The sequence below is a fragment of the Oncorhynchus kisutch genome, linkage group LG15, assembly GCF_002021735.2.
Source record: "Oncorhynchus kisutch isolate 150728-3 linkage group LG15, Okis_V2, whole genome shotgun sequence".
Classification (NCBI taxonomy): domain Eukaryota; kingdom Metazoa; phylum Chordata; class Actinopteri; order Salmoniformes; family Salmonidae; genus Oncorhynchus; species Oncorhynchus kisutch.
The window spans coordinates 50708247-50722878 of record NC_034188.2 but is presented as its reverse complement, the minus strand read 5'-3'; the positions used below and the strand labels follow the sequence as shown (position 1 = coordinate 50722878).

The 14632-nt window shown below is 44.2% G+C and overlaps 2 protein-coding genes across 4 annotated transcripts in view; both read left to right on the top strand.

The window, feature by feature from the left end:
• LOC109905413 (protein phosphatase 1 regulatory subunit 37-like) overlaps positions 1-4952 on the top strand; it is a 53643-nt gene extending 48691 nt beyond the window's left edge. For 2 of the 3 annotated variants that reach the window (XR_002257269.2, XM_020502769.2), the window contains exon 13: positions 16-4952. The gene's annotated coding sequence lies outside the window, so the exon portion shown is untranslated. The remainder of the gene's footprint in view (positions 1-15) is intronic. The other variant, XM_020502770.2, reaches the window with a different exon arrangement.
• Positions 4953-9837: 4885 nt separating this feature from the next.
• Positions 9838-14632, top strand: LOC116353703 (zinc transporter 1-like). The gene is made up of 4 exons (XM_031791413.1): positions 9838-10573; positions 10783-11154; positions 12646-13102; positions 13207-14632. The coding sequence occupies exons 1-4, from the start codon at positions 9838-9840 to the stop codon at positions 13523-13525; spliced, it is 1884 nt and encodes a 627-aa protein (XP_031647273.1). The 3' UTR covers positions 13526-14632.

Below are 14632 nucleotides of genomic sequence, written 5' to 3'. Positions count from 1 at the left end.
CTGTTTGTTCTGCAGTGGTTCTTTAGGAGAGAGGAACACAGGACTCGTCTCTGTCTCGGTGAATCGGCTTGTTGCTCCTCCGATTTTGTTGTCGTTACCACGAACTCCTCACCACCCCCTCTCTATGAAAACAGAGGACCAGTTGTCATCTAAGTAAAAAGAAAAAAAGACCCAAAACAATAATCATTGAGCTTCGTCACAGCATATAAGGAATTCACTTCAACTGAAACGCGCGCACACTGTATTGTAAAGAAAGTTTAACAAAATAAACAAGAATGGACACTAAGAAAATCACACTAACCTTTTGCCTGTCACTACATTCCGTCAATCAGGAAACCACGCTCATGCTGGGGGGGGGGGGGGAAAGAGAGGGACGGAGGGGGTTTATCACTGCGCTAACCAAAGACACAGGACACACTCTGCTCACCCCCAGCTCCACCCCAACGTGTGTTCTTCATAGTGTCGTGGGTTTGCACACTGACACAAAACCATACTATTGCCCTCTGCTGGACGAAAGAGTGTGCACAGCTGTGTGGGACTCAGACAAGAGGACCCACTGGCTTTGTGTGTCATTCTCTGACAATGACAGTGGGGCACAGATGGTTTTATAACCAAGGAATGTGTGTGTTACAGTTTTACCTGCCCCCCACCACCACCTCGTAAGGGATCTCTGCCAAAGTGATCACTTTCTTTTCTGTTCCTTCCCCTCCGTTGGCTTTGGCCCCCTCAGGAATCGTCCCCTCCAGTGTCTCTCCAGCAACGCCCTGGGAACACCCAAACCATCTGTCATCTGCCAAAAGCACACGGTCTCAGTCACAAATTATGTTGGGTTTCCTTTAAGAATCAGATAGCGGAGTTACTCCAATCTAAAGCTTTCTGGAAACCTCTGTAAATGTTGGAAAACAAAATGTCTGCCTTGACGGAGTAATGCCGTTCATTACGGAGGAAGTCTACCCTTTTTTCTTTTTTTTTCTCTCTCGACTGGACAGTTATCAGACGTTCTTTTCCAGATGGATATTTTTTTTTGGGTCTCCGACCAGAGTGATTTAAATGTAGTGTGACACTCAATAGGAGTATAAATAAAAAGCAGGTCTGACCGTCTCTCTCCTTCCAAGTTCTCCCTCTTTCTTTGTATTTTGCAGGTACAACACTGTGCCATCTCATTTCCCAACTCAACACAGGATAAATGTTGCCTTTGACTCGACTAGGTTTAATTCCATCTCTTTTTGTTTTGCTGCTTGGAGAAATCAGTCGTTTTGTATTTATTTTATAGTTGTATGAGCCTTTTCTTCGTGTGATTTATTTTTCTCTCCTTCTCTTCCTCATTTTATTAGTTATTTTCCGTGGGGTTTGCTTCTAAAGATTTCCCCATTTTGGTGTATATTTCAGATTCAAATTAGAGCAATTATTATGTTTCGGTTTTTGGGGGGGAGGGGGGGGGGGGTAGATAAGTGTATGCTGGGTGGCAGTATCAACGGATATGGCAATAAGGAGGTGGGGAGAGTGCAGTTATGAAAATGAACGTTTTCCTAAGGAGGAGCTACGTGAGGGATGGTTTACTGAGAGACTTCCTGTGCTGACTGAGAGGCTTCCTGTGTTGAAACTTGACATCTTAAACACCACTGTGCTAAGGCCACCTGGGAGCGCTGGGGATATTGGTGTTTTCCTTGTAGGCCAGGAGGACATTGATATGAACACAAACAGGTGGGTAAAAGTTTTGAGTGAACACAGGGGTACCTCTGTCTTATACCATCTTGGGACATATGTGAGCCTGAATGCCCACCACTGTGAACCTATGGGCCAGGTACCAACGGCCCTATTCAACCGGTATCTAGAAGGTTCCAGGGTAAGGCAAAAAAAGGTGCTTTCTTACAGTGCAAGAAGAAGACAGGTTTGTCTCAGCTGCGGGATCCTCTGTATATAGGTTTTGGTTGAATAGAGCCCCTTGTCTCAATCCCACGGTTCTGTCTCCCCTGGTCAACCAGGTTGTTTCTCAGCCCGGGTAATCATGTCTGTGCTGCCTCCCCTGGTCAACCAGGTTGTTTCTCAGCCTGGGTAATCATGTCTGTGCTGCCTCCCCTGGTCAACCAGGTTGTTTCTCAGCCCGGGTAATCATGTCTGTGCTGCCTCCCCTGGTCAACCAGGTTGTTTCTCAGCACGGGTAATCATGTCTGTGCTGCCTCCCCTGGTCAACCAGGTTGTTTCTCAGCCCGGGTAATCATGTCTGTGCTGCCTCCCCTGGTCAACCAGGTTGTTTCTCAGCCCGGGTAATCATGTCTGTGCTGCCTCCCCTAGTCAACCAGGTTGTTTCTCAGCCCGGGTAATCATGTCTGTGCTGCCTCCCCTGGTCAACCAGGTTGTTAATCAGCACGGGTAATCATGTCTGTGCTGCCTCCCCTGGTCAACCAGGTTGTTTCTCAGCCCGGGTAATCATGTCTGTGCTGCCTCCCCTGGTCAACCAGGTTGTTTCTCAGCACGGGTAATCATGTCTGTGCTGCCTCCCCTAGTCAACCAGGTTGTTTCTCAGCACGGGTAATCATGTCTGTGCTGCCTCCCCTGCTGTTTGTAATGCTTTCATTTTTAGTCATTTTTAATTATTTGTTAAATTAATCGAAATGTGCTGGTAATCACATATGTATGGCAAATCACTTGTTCCTCTCTCAAATAAATGCATGTACTGACTAATGAAGTGACGGAGTGTTTCACTGGAAATACTCTCTTTGGGAACTGCATTGGATGTTCTGCGTGGAAATGATTTGGAATTTTCGGAAAATATTTAATTTGACGGACCATCATATTTAGGACAAAGTACTGTAGGTCTGAAAGTCTATCTTGCACTGCTATTCTGCTGGTTAGTACCATCCCATCAACAAGCACGTTAAATGCTGCTAGTGTTTCCATGTTTCTCTTTTTCTTTTTGTATGTTTAAGCAAATTAGCCAATGGCCATATTCCAGTTATTCAGATGTAGAGAAGAATAATTTATTGGTCAAGGTGACATGGACCTAAAATGGCTTTCTATACGAGGAAGGAAATGGTATGGCTTTAACTGACAATGTCACAGCACATCAGTTTTAGAATTTTTTTTTTTTTTTAAGGTCTTTGTAGGCCTTTGGTAGTGTTTCATAAGCCTGCTGGTAGTGTTTCATAAGCCTGCTGGTAGTGTTTCATAAGCCTGCTCCAAGAGTGTTCTAACCCACATTTTAACAAGTTCTGGAGCTTTGAGACATTAGAACCAGACTAGAGAGAGGAAGGAAGGCAGGGATGGATGGAGTGAGAGACTGCCTATGCAAAATGACTATCACCTTTGTTGGTATCAGGTTGGTGTGATGATCTCTGGTGCGTCAGAGATATGGAATAAGAATACTGTGTATCTCAATGGGTGTTGTCCTGTCGTCTTTCGTTCGGATGGGATGTGACCTGGTCTGAGTTGTATTAGGCAAGGTGATACTGCTTTGTATTGAAGGAATTAAGAGGCTTAATGTAAGAGGGTACCATGTTACCTGTCCCGAGATCTAAAAGACAAAAGTAGTAATCCACTTCACACAGAATCCACGGGACACAATGTGGAACTACAAATAACAGTAGTGGAATTCTGATTTGCATACCAGGTCCAAGGCCCAGTACAAGAGCTGACCGATAGCTTGGCCAGACTAGTGACCCCTCTTTCAAGAGAGGTATTGAGAGAACAGGATCTGTTTGATGCTTGCCATTGTTTTATCGAATTTCAATGTATTCTATGGATTTCTATCATTTTCTCATTTTTTTTGCCAATAGGACATGTGTACTGATATAGAGATGGTTCTTTAAAAAAAAACATTTAGACCACTCGGATCAGCGATCGTGTCCTACTATGACATGGCATACTTGAAGTATGAAGTGGCATCTTGGCCAAGCATTCAGTACAATTCTGGTATGGATGTTGTTATTCCCTACTATGTTAAAACTCAAAAAGGTCTGTCTTTTCTTCTGATTTCTTGGGATGGCATGGCTCAATCTGAACTTTCCAAAAATGTGACCAAACTTTAAGATGGGACGTTGAGGGGTGAGGCGGTTCACCGCCACCCTCAGAGACAGGCTCATGGGGCGTGGGGGATTGTGTGTGGGGGTGGGGGGGGTAATTCTGTTTTTTTTTTCATTACTAATCTGGTTCTGAAGGAATTCCAGCCAATACTAATCCAACCCCCCCCCCCCCCCCCCCCCCCCCCCCCCCAGCTGCTTATATGAAGAAAGATCATGAGAAAGAGGAGAGGAGAGGGGGCTAGAGAAAGCCTTAAACATAAACTTCATAAGCGAAACTCAGCATCTCCAAAGCTCCCTGAATTACAGAGGGTAAAAATACATTTAAGGACCATTCTCTTTCTGTACAGTAGACACGCGTGATCTGGATTGGATAGAGAGACTAAGGGCAGGACCGACTGGAATAAATTTAACTCAACACCCATGCGAACATTAACATGTAATAGCTCTTTTTCCTTCATGTTTCGTCCCTTCCCTACTGTATCTATGCAAGTGTTTATTTTGTTCTACTTTTCCCCAGCCCAAACTGCCACCCATGAAAAGGCTTAAATCCACAAGGAAAGCAACACTGAAAACTAATTAAAAGTGACCTTCAGTTCTAAGTCTGCTTTTCTCAGCCTCCCCGTTCACCTTTTCATTTCAGTAAAGTTAGAAGTAGTGCAGTGGGTTTCTGCTCTCAGTACACCTCACCTGAAATACATTAGTGTTGTCTTTAGAGTACAGGCAGACTATGAGGTAGAATCATATAAGCAATGATATTGTGCAATATTGTGACCTGTGGTGTTTTTGTAGATTCACCTACATCTCATAATGTGTTCTTCTAAACTATCTATGAAGGTACAATGTCATGTTTTTGTTTATTTGGGTTCAAGTTTTACTGCATTTATGGATTTTGTGTATAATCTTGGTTGAAATAAAGGGTTTCCTAATTTCTCATGTCTCTTGGTTTCATGTTTGTTGCCTTGCCCTTTGAGCTAGGATCTTTTCCACCTCTCCAAACTATGGGGGACCGAGCCTCCATGCTGCCTTGCCCCTCGCCTATGGAATGCTCTCCCTGACCATCCGAGAGCCACTCCATCCATGAGAACTTAAAAGGGCCTTAAAACCTACTTCTACAGACTGTCATTTTCATAGCCTAGATTGCTTGCCCACTGTTGTTGTTATTGTATATTGCATCTATATTTATTTTCCCTGATTTAGAGTTTCTGTAATGAAAAGCGTTATACATATTTCAATGTATTCATTATATGTTCTGTATATGCCCCAGTTGTTGTGTTGGTGAGTTGTGTAGCATTTGTAAGACCGAAACCCAATTGACCACCTGCACAGTGTCGACCGTGTCTCTCAGCTGTGTTTAGTACAATTGTTGTGGTTGACGCTGCTGTAGTTTTCTGTCCCAGCTCACTAAGTGAAACCGGAGGTCGGACAGAGGAGTGCCATAACAATAAGTCAACAATCTGGTGTCTAGTTGATCAACTAATGTGGTTGTCTTGGAAAGTTAAGGGTCAGCAGTGTTGGCTATTAAACTATTTGAGTGTCAGTACACAGACCAAAGTCATTCAGTCTCGTGTGTCCCTTATGGCAATTGTTTGCCTTTGGCAACCAGTGGTGTTAAAGTACTTAAGTCGTCTTTTTTGGGGGTGGGGGGGTGTATCTGTACTTAACTATTTATATTTTTGACAACTTTTACTTCACTACATTCCTGAAGAAAATAATAGATACAGCACGGTTTGTTTGTAAATTATGTTGGTGTGCCCTTGGCTATGCTTAAATAAATAAAAACAAGAAAATGGTGTCGTCTGGTTTGCTTAATATAAGGAATTTGAAGTGATTTACACTTATATTTTGATACTTTAGTATATTTGAGCAATTACGTTTACTTTTGATATTTAAGTATATTTAAAACCAAATACTTTTAGACTTAGTCATGTATTTTACTGCTTGACTTTTACTTGAGTCATTTTCTATTAAAGTATCTTAACTTTTACTTAAGTGTGACAATTGGGTACATTTTCCACCACTGCAGACAACATACCCAAACAGCACTCTCATATCTGTGATGACATGCAGAGTAAGCACAAGACGTTGAAAAGAGGGTAGAGGGAAATTATGCACATCCACAGATGTCCCATAGAATCGACAGGTGCTGGGAAGGCTATGTGGAGTATTATAGGTTTATTATAGGTTATTAGATTATTATAGGTTATTAGATGATTATTACAGGTTTATAGATGAACAAATACTCCACGTTGTTGTTCATATTATATATTATGGTATGTCTTGTATTATGTAATATTTTGCAAGTTGTCAGTCAGCCAACCTCTGGACACAGATTCAGTTTGTGTTTTTGCAAAGATTGGATTGAGTGTGACTGCAATGCTGAAAGAGCAGCTGTAACCTGAGAAGGTATGTGAGGGATAACATGCTACCTAATTACCTACTGCTCTGGCTGTTGTCACGCATACCTTATTCTCTTTTATTAAAGGATCATAAAATCTGTAGGATCCAACTATTCAACCTTTATAAGGAGTTTATTTTCTAAGGACAGTGGCAAGTGATCCAATGTTTCCTTGCCAGGCCTTTCCCTGGGCCTGAGGAATGTGCAGGCGTGTTGGTATAAGAGTGAAAGGGACTTTTCTGTGGTGTCAACCCTCATCTAGCCTGTTGGCTCACTGGACTGCACCAAGCTCCTGGCAGGGAGGACCTGTCTGAGATGGGGCCCTGGCACCGCTGCATCTACACTGGCATGGATGGAGGGGAAGAAAAGGGCTGTGAGTTCGCACCCAGGTCAGGTTGGAATTCTCACTCTGTTACAGAGGGATAGGTTTGTGTTTTTCAGTATGTGGTGCTCATGTGGGTTAGTATGTATCCAGTATGGGGCGCTCATGGGATGGTGAATTGATCTTCTCAATCTAAGGGTTCTCCTTTGTTTGTAATAGCATAATATGTCCAGGGCACGACTAAGCCTCCTATTTATGATGATGGCATGTCAGCATGACCATCACAACACAAACCTGGACAATCCTGTATGAAGTTCATAGGCTGAGACCAAGGAAAGTCCCCTAGCTTGCTGAATGTAAGATGTAATCTAACATGTATTTTGAAGATTGTATGCTATTCATATGCTTCTCTTGCTGACCGGTTGTCAATAAATCTTGAGTTGGACTCGGGCTCCCGAGTGGCGCAGCGGTCTAAGGCACTGCATCTCAGTGCTAGAGGCATCACTGCAGACACCCTGGTTCGATTCCAGGCTGTATCACAACCGGCCGTGATTGGGAGTCCCATAGGGCGGCGCACAAGTGGCCCAGCATCGTCCGGTGTAGGCCGTCATTGTAAATAAGAATTTGTTCTTACCCCCGAGCTGACAAGGTACATATCTGTCGTTCTGCCCCTGAACAGGCAGGTAACCCACTGTTCCTAGGCCGTCATTGAAAATAAGAATTTGTTCTTAACTGACTTGCCTGGTTAAATAAAGGTTAAAAAAAAAAAATTTGAAGTGTCTATTGTTTATACTCTGTCTCATCACAACTTGCCATTTGGGTGGCCACAAGAATCCACTCAGGTCTTGGAGAACAAGATGTGGTCGCTCAAGCATGACAATGAGTTTTTATGATGAATATGACATTATTAGGAACTTTCCCCCTGACGTTATGACACAGCTTTATTATTATTGATACTATATATACTGAACAAAAATATAAACGCAACATGTAAAGTGTTGGTCCCATGTTTCATGAGCTCAAATATAAGATCCCAGAAATGTTCCATTGCGCACAAAAAAGGCTTATTTCTCTCAAATTCTGTGCACAAATTTGTTTACATCCCTGTTAATGAGCATTTCTTCTTTGCCAAGATAATCCATCCACCTGACAGGTGTGGCATATCAAGAAGCTGATTTAACAGCATGATCATTACACAGGTGCACCTTGTGCTGTAGACAAAAGTTCACTCTAAAATGTGCAGTTTTGTCACAGAACGCAATGCCACAGACGGCTCAAGTTTTGAGGGAGTGTGCAATTGGCATGCTGACTACAGGAATGTCCACCGGAGCTGTTGCCAGAGAATGTAATGTTCATTTCTTTACCATAAGCCGCCTGCAATATTGTTTTAGACAATTTGGCAGTACGTTTAACCGGCCTCACAACCATAGACCATGTATAACCACGCCAGTTCAGGACCTCCACGTCCGGCTTGTTCACCTGCAGGATTGTCTGTGACCAGCCACCCGGACCACTGATGAAACTGAGGAGTATTTCTCTGTGAAAAAGCCCTTATGCGGGGAAAAAATAATTCTGATTGGCTGAGCCTGGCTGCCCTGTTGGTGGGCCTGGCTCCCAAGTGGGAGGGCCTACCCATGGCCAGTCATGTAAAATCCATAGATTAGGGCCGAATTAATTCATTTAAATTGACTGATCTCCTTATATGAACTTTAACTAGACAAAATCGTTGAAATTGTTGCAAGTTGCGTTTATAGTTTTGTTCACTATAGTATAATCTTTGGTCAGGTTTAAATTACTTTCACTCAGCATTACCTTTTCTTGATGTGTTGGCAGTAACGGGTTAAATGGGTGGGTGGGCTTTCCTCTTAACCCACACAAGGGAACGGGACAGCAGATTGGGGATAATGAAGGATGATGAGAGCGAATCCCCTCACATGACAGCGATTATAACCTGGGAGTTTGGTGGGCGTGGGAGAGAGGAGAGAGAGGGGAGAGGAGAGAGAGAGAGAGAGAGAGGAGAGAGAGAGAGAGAGGAGAGAGAGAGAGAGGGAGAGGAGAGAGAGAGAGCAGAACACATGAGGAAACGTTTTAATTCGGCACGCAGAAGCGCGAATGTGGACGTATTGCCTCGCCACCATTTACCAGGTGATTATTTGACGCCTGTGATCTACCGCGCGTCAAAGGTAAAGAAACTCTAAAACAATAATATAAATATTAATTCACACTATTTAAAAGCGATAGTGGCAAACCATTTGTCAGGGATTTTTTTTGTCGTCAGACTAGCCTAATTTGAATTGCTCTGATTTAGAAGCACATCATTGCTCATTGCATTAGGCTACCACCAGTAATAGTTTTTCACATTTTGATTTATGTATTTCAGTCAGAGTGTGTGTGTGTGTGTGTGTGTGTGTGTGTGTGTGTGTGTGTGTGTGTGTGTGTGTGTGTGTGTGTGTGTGTGTGTGTGTGTGTGTGTGTGTGTGTGTGTGTGTGTGTGTGTGTGTGTGTGTGTGTGTGTGTGTGTGTGTGCTCCAAGCAGGTTATTCATGCTGTGAAACTAATTCCTATATGACTTTTTAGGATCAGCTAGGCTAGAGTGTTATTGAGTTTGGTTTGGACCATTGCAAGGTAACACATTCCACTGAACAAGAGACGTGCTAAAGCTCCTTTGAAACATTTCAAATCAAATTTGTCAATTTATAGCACAGGGCAGATTAGCTAGAACTAAAGGTTACAGGATTTGCCTGGTCTGTAACTTTGTTTTTAACTGTACAGTCTTAGATAAAAGGGTGCTATCTAGACCCTAAATGCATTATTCGGCTGTCCCCATTGGAGAAATGGAGAACCCTTTTTGGTTCCGGGTGGAACGCTTTTCACAGAGAGTTCTACATGGAAGCCAAAAGGGATCTCCTATGGGGACAGCCGAAGAACCCTTTAGGAACCCATTTTTTAAAGAGTGTATGTTGTACCTTTGCAACAGTGAACATTGATAGAAAATGCTATACAATTATTACATTAACTTGCATCTGATGGGCTGCTCCATCAATATTGAGCACGAAATGTTACTTTTTTTCATGTGTCTGTATCGACTGACAGGTGAGATGGCTTGCAGGTTGGGGCTCCCCCACGGCAGTTCCCTGCACAGGTGCATGCTGGTCCTGACCTTCCTGCTCCTGCTGTGTGAGATTGTTGTCAGCCGCCTCTGTGACTCCCTAATCACCATGGTGGACGTCTTCCACACCCTCTTCATCCTCATGCACATGGCTCTTCCTCTTGCTCAACCCACCCTGGGCAGAGGCCCCCCAAAACCGCCACCTGCCTCCCCTCTCTCCACCTCTACCTCCATCACCTCCACCCCCACTCAGTCACCTGTCAAATCTCCCCCATATGCCTTAACCATCTCCTGTGTCTCCCCCATCCCTTCCAGCTCAGCTTCCTGTCCCTCTCCTCCCCTCTCAACCCCTGTCCTCACCACCACTTCCCAGTTTCCCTCCAAACCTCTCACCCCTACAACCACCCATTGTTTCTCCCCTGACCACTCTGAGTCCAACCAGCTAACCTCTTATCCCCATCCCACCCTGTCTGTTCCAGCCAACCCTTTTCCCCGACGCCTCCCCCCTCAGGCCTCCCTGTGTGGTCTGTCCTACAGCGAAGCGAGGGTCCAGCCCCTGGGGGCTCTGATCTCAGCTCTCCTGCTGGCTGCCCTGTGTGTCTCTGTCTCTCTGGATATCCTCAGCCACACCCTGCAGCCCCACCCTATACAGCGCCCTCTTTTGGCCACGGTGATGGGGGTTGTCAGCCTGCTCTACAACCTCCTGGTGCTGGGGCTCAGCTGGGGTAGCTGGCTTGGGACCAAGACTAGAGCTGCCTGGGAGGGGGAGGAGAGATCTGTCCTTGGTGTGAATGGAAAAGGCACAGAGCATTTTTGCTTTTATTATTAATGTCAGTGTGGGAGAGAATTGTGTACAAGTTCTGCATTATTCTAGCAGGTTAACTGGAATATAAGCAATGAACGTCTGTTTGTTTTTCATTCCAACACACCACAGTCAAGGCCGAGGTCCAGACCAAAGACAGCACTGGAGTGGGTGGAGAGAATGACCTCAGTAACCTCACTACATCTCTGGATGGTGCCATCCAAGATGGAACACTTGTACTCTGTAACCCTGGAACCTCCAGTGTCCTGAACCCTGACAGTGACTCTCAGCACCCACCCCAGACATCCCTACTCCGTACCGTGGCCCCTCAGGGTCCCCTTTCAGACCACTGCCATGGAGCACACACACCCCCTGCAGACTCACACACACTCCCTGCAGACTTCAGAACTGCAGAGACACCAAACAACTTCCCAAATCAAGAGGCCAGTGGCTGTCATCCAAAGTACCCCAACTCTGAGGTGTCTAAGTGTGTGGGACACAGAGGTGAGAAATGTTATCTTTCCTGTCTTTGGCCTTCCCAGTACATTTTGGTATTTGGTAGATGAGTCATTTCTATGCTTGGGGAAGATGTTGCATTTTGTGGTCTTAGCTGCCCTAGTCTGGAATTTAACAGCAAATCAAAAGGAGGACTAGGGTGTAGATCAACTTTAATATTGCAGATAGATTTTGGGTTTATTCAATTGAATTGTTTGCATCATTTCTAATTCCCTTTTATTGTGGTTTTATTTAACCCTACACTCCTCCCCTGATTAGAGTAAACTAACACGCAACAATACTTGTACTGCTACTTACAGCTATTTTCACTCATGTACGGTACATGTAGTTAAAGGATTATACATACGTGTATGTCCCTAATTTCCTCTTCCTGCAAATGCTGGATGGCCAATCACAGCGGCCAATCAACCATTAAATCTGATTTGAACTCCAACCCACTGGTGTCCACAGATTAACCCATCTTTCCAAGTATATTACCATTTTGCTATTTCCTTTTGCAATTACATCCCTCTATTTTACTGCGACGTCTTACGAGGCTTCTGAACCTTACCGATATTGCCCTATAAAATAAATACTTTACCGAAGACTACAATGGTATTACCCATTGACTGATTGTAATTTTTCAGATCCCCCCCCAACAATATTTTGGTCCATCTGAACCCTGATATTAGGACATAATCATTCCTGGACCTGACTCCAAAAGCCAGCCACCGATGGACAGTACTAGAATATGCTCTATTGCTTATGTATCCTCCAGGCTGCACCGGAGGAATGTTGTGTATATATTGAGCATTCTTTTTGTAGCAAGTATAAAATATCTTAAGATTGCAATGAATGGATGAATGTGTGTCAATTGTTGTTTTACACATATCAGTTCATAGATCCGATGCCAAGGTATTGGGACATCAAAGACCTGTTCCCAACTGACTTTAATTTGATGGCATTGCTGTCAAATTTTTGGACCTTAGAGACATGGTCCAGAACTTTGGCTAAGTATTTTTTTAGTAGTGGGCTGGAAGTATCAATGTGTAGTTCACACATGCATAATCTATGAGCAGAATGACTGTTTTAACTCAATTAGCCACAAAATCCCTAGTTTGAAAGCAACTTTTTTTCTGGAAGCTGTGCTGCACCATTCTCCCCCCACCTGGGCCAGCCCCCCACTAATTCGAGTTCAACCAATGAACTTTTGCCATATGAGTGACAGCTAGCAAGATGCACATGATGCACACGCACAGCAGCACGACAGAGAGAGCAATGACGTGGCGCACATATCTGCACATTTTTGGCTCGTGAACACTACTTTCAGAACTACTGGGTACTGGGTATACAAAAATGAAATCTTTTTAAGTGAAACTAAGACATTTTTCAAATGTTCTATGCTAATAATCTTAAGCCATTTAATGAGTGGCAGACAGACTAACTATTTCAGTTTTGTCTAGTTCTTCCTGCCTTACCCCTTTTATCCTGTCTCCTCAGATAATCAGACAGACCCCACCACAGTCTCAGCCCTAAAGTTAGAAAGCCCCACAAGGCTCAGGGTTCAACTTCCCGCCTTTCTCCCATCTCTCATCACCCTCACCCAGGCACTGCTGGGCTCCATCCTGGCCCTCACCAACGGGCTTACCCTGCTACTCCTGGGCCCAGACTGCCTGCATGGCTCTGGGGCCTGTGGCCCCTTCATCTACCTGGACCCTGGCTTCTCCATGGTGGCTGTGGTGGTGCTGCTGGCCACCGCTCTGCCCCAGGTGTGCCGTTACGGTTGGCTGCTGCTCCAGGCCAGCCCATCCCAGGTGTGTGTGTCTGATCTGGGCCGGCGGATCGCCAGTGTGCCAGGGGTGCAGGCAGTGCACGATCTCCACGTGTGGCAGCTGACAGAGAGCTGCCTAGTGGCGTCTGTACATGTCCACTGCCACGCTGGGTTCCAGATACACAGGTTTTTATCTGTTTTTATAGTACAAAACAATGAATGTTGATGTTGGGGAGATGGTGTTGGAAGGTCCGTAATACAGTTACCTCAATATGCATCTATTCCCACAGGTGTGGTGATCTGATGTCGGGGGTCACCAAGGTGTTACAGAGTGTAGGTGTGAGCTGCTGTACTGTACAACCAGAGTTCCTCCTCTCCACTCCCTCAGCCAACGGCAACATGGATAACAACAACACCAACCGCACCATCATCCATAGGGAGATTCACCCACTGCCCTCACACCTGGCCTGCAGCCTGGCCTGTGGGAAGGGCTGTGTTGGGAGGATGTGCTGTGCTCCTCTGGAGGAAGGGTCTACAGAGCCACTGGCACCCCCTGCTGGGGAAACTGAGGAGCCTCACGTGCTGATCATAGAGAACGCCTTTATTTGAGGGAAGGACCTTTGCCCTAGGATGTATCTCAGTAATGAAGAGTGGGCTCCTTGCCTTCTTTCCTTCATATGAATGTGATGTGAGATGTTGAGGACTGAAGGGGAGTAAACCACTTTGGGAAATGAAGATACAGCCTGGGGAATGAATATAATATATTATTATTGTCAGAATATTCTGAAAGACTTCGTCCCCATGTCATTGAGGTCATTTTAGAGAGCTAGATAGCCTAATGTAAGAATTAGGCGCTCAGGTAAAGAGTAAAAATCACAGTAGTCATTATGCTTGTGTGTGTGTCTTGGGATGGGATAATTAACATCATTCCTATGGGTGCTCAGAAAGTGCCTGTATGTTTACTGTATATAATGAATAATCTATGCATGTAGTACATCATTATGCCGGTATTGTATTTCATTGTATTAACACGGTGCCATACCAATGACACAGTAGGTTGTAAGCCAAGTCACTCACCCTATGAAGAATTTATTCAATAATGCCATTTCAAACATATTTTCACTTCCATTATTGCACATTGATGACATAGTTCTGTCTTGTCATTCACATTTTGTGTACATTGAACATTCAGGTGGTGTCAAACGATCACAGGAATGAATCAAGTTAATGGTATCAGAATATTTTGGGAGTATTTTCACCATAAACAACAGAAGTCACGGAAACATACAGCTAGCTATTAATGCTCCCAATGTTTAAGTAGGCCTTTAAGTGCGTTTAAGTACTCCCTCTTATCAATGTTCTCGAAGTTTAACACTTTCTCACACACAGAGACACACACACACAAACAGCTTTAAGTGCTGTTAGTTATCACCGTAACACAACATCATTATATCTTTTCAATGTAGTCGTTTTAACTACCAGCTAATCCAATAGTAAACAATGCAAAGTACATGTTTCAAATCGCCCTTAGAAGTGCTGAAAGTAATATGCTACAGTACTGTAAATTACAGTAGATTACACCGTTTTCACATTAGGTAATACACTTACGTTACCCAACGAAATTGACAGAAAATCTATCATTTCCGTAATACAGTATCTATCCAATGTGTAATCAAACGTGTGATCAATGAAGACATCCTCTACAATCATTCATGC

Excerpts from the sequence above, each read along its gene's own strand:
- LOC116353703 (XM_031791413.1), top strand. The coding sequence starts at position 9,838 with ATGGCTTGCAGGTTGGGGCTCCCCCACGGCAGTTCCCTGCACAGGTGC. Across the intron at positions 10,574-10,782 it reads GGTGCTGGGGCTCAGCTGGG|TCAAGGCCGAGGTCCAGACC; the intron begins GTAGCTGGCTTG and ends AACACACCACAG. Across the intron at positions 11,155-12,645 it reads TAAGTGTGTGGGACACAGAG|ATAATCAGACAGACCCCACC; the intron begins GTGAGAAATGTT and ends CTGTCTCCTCAG.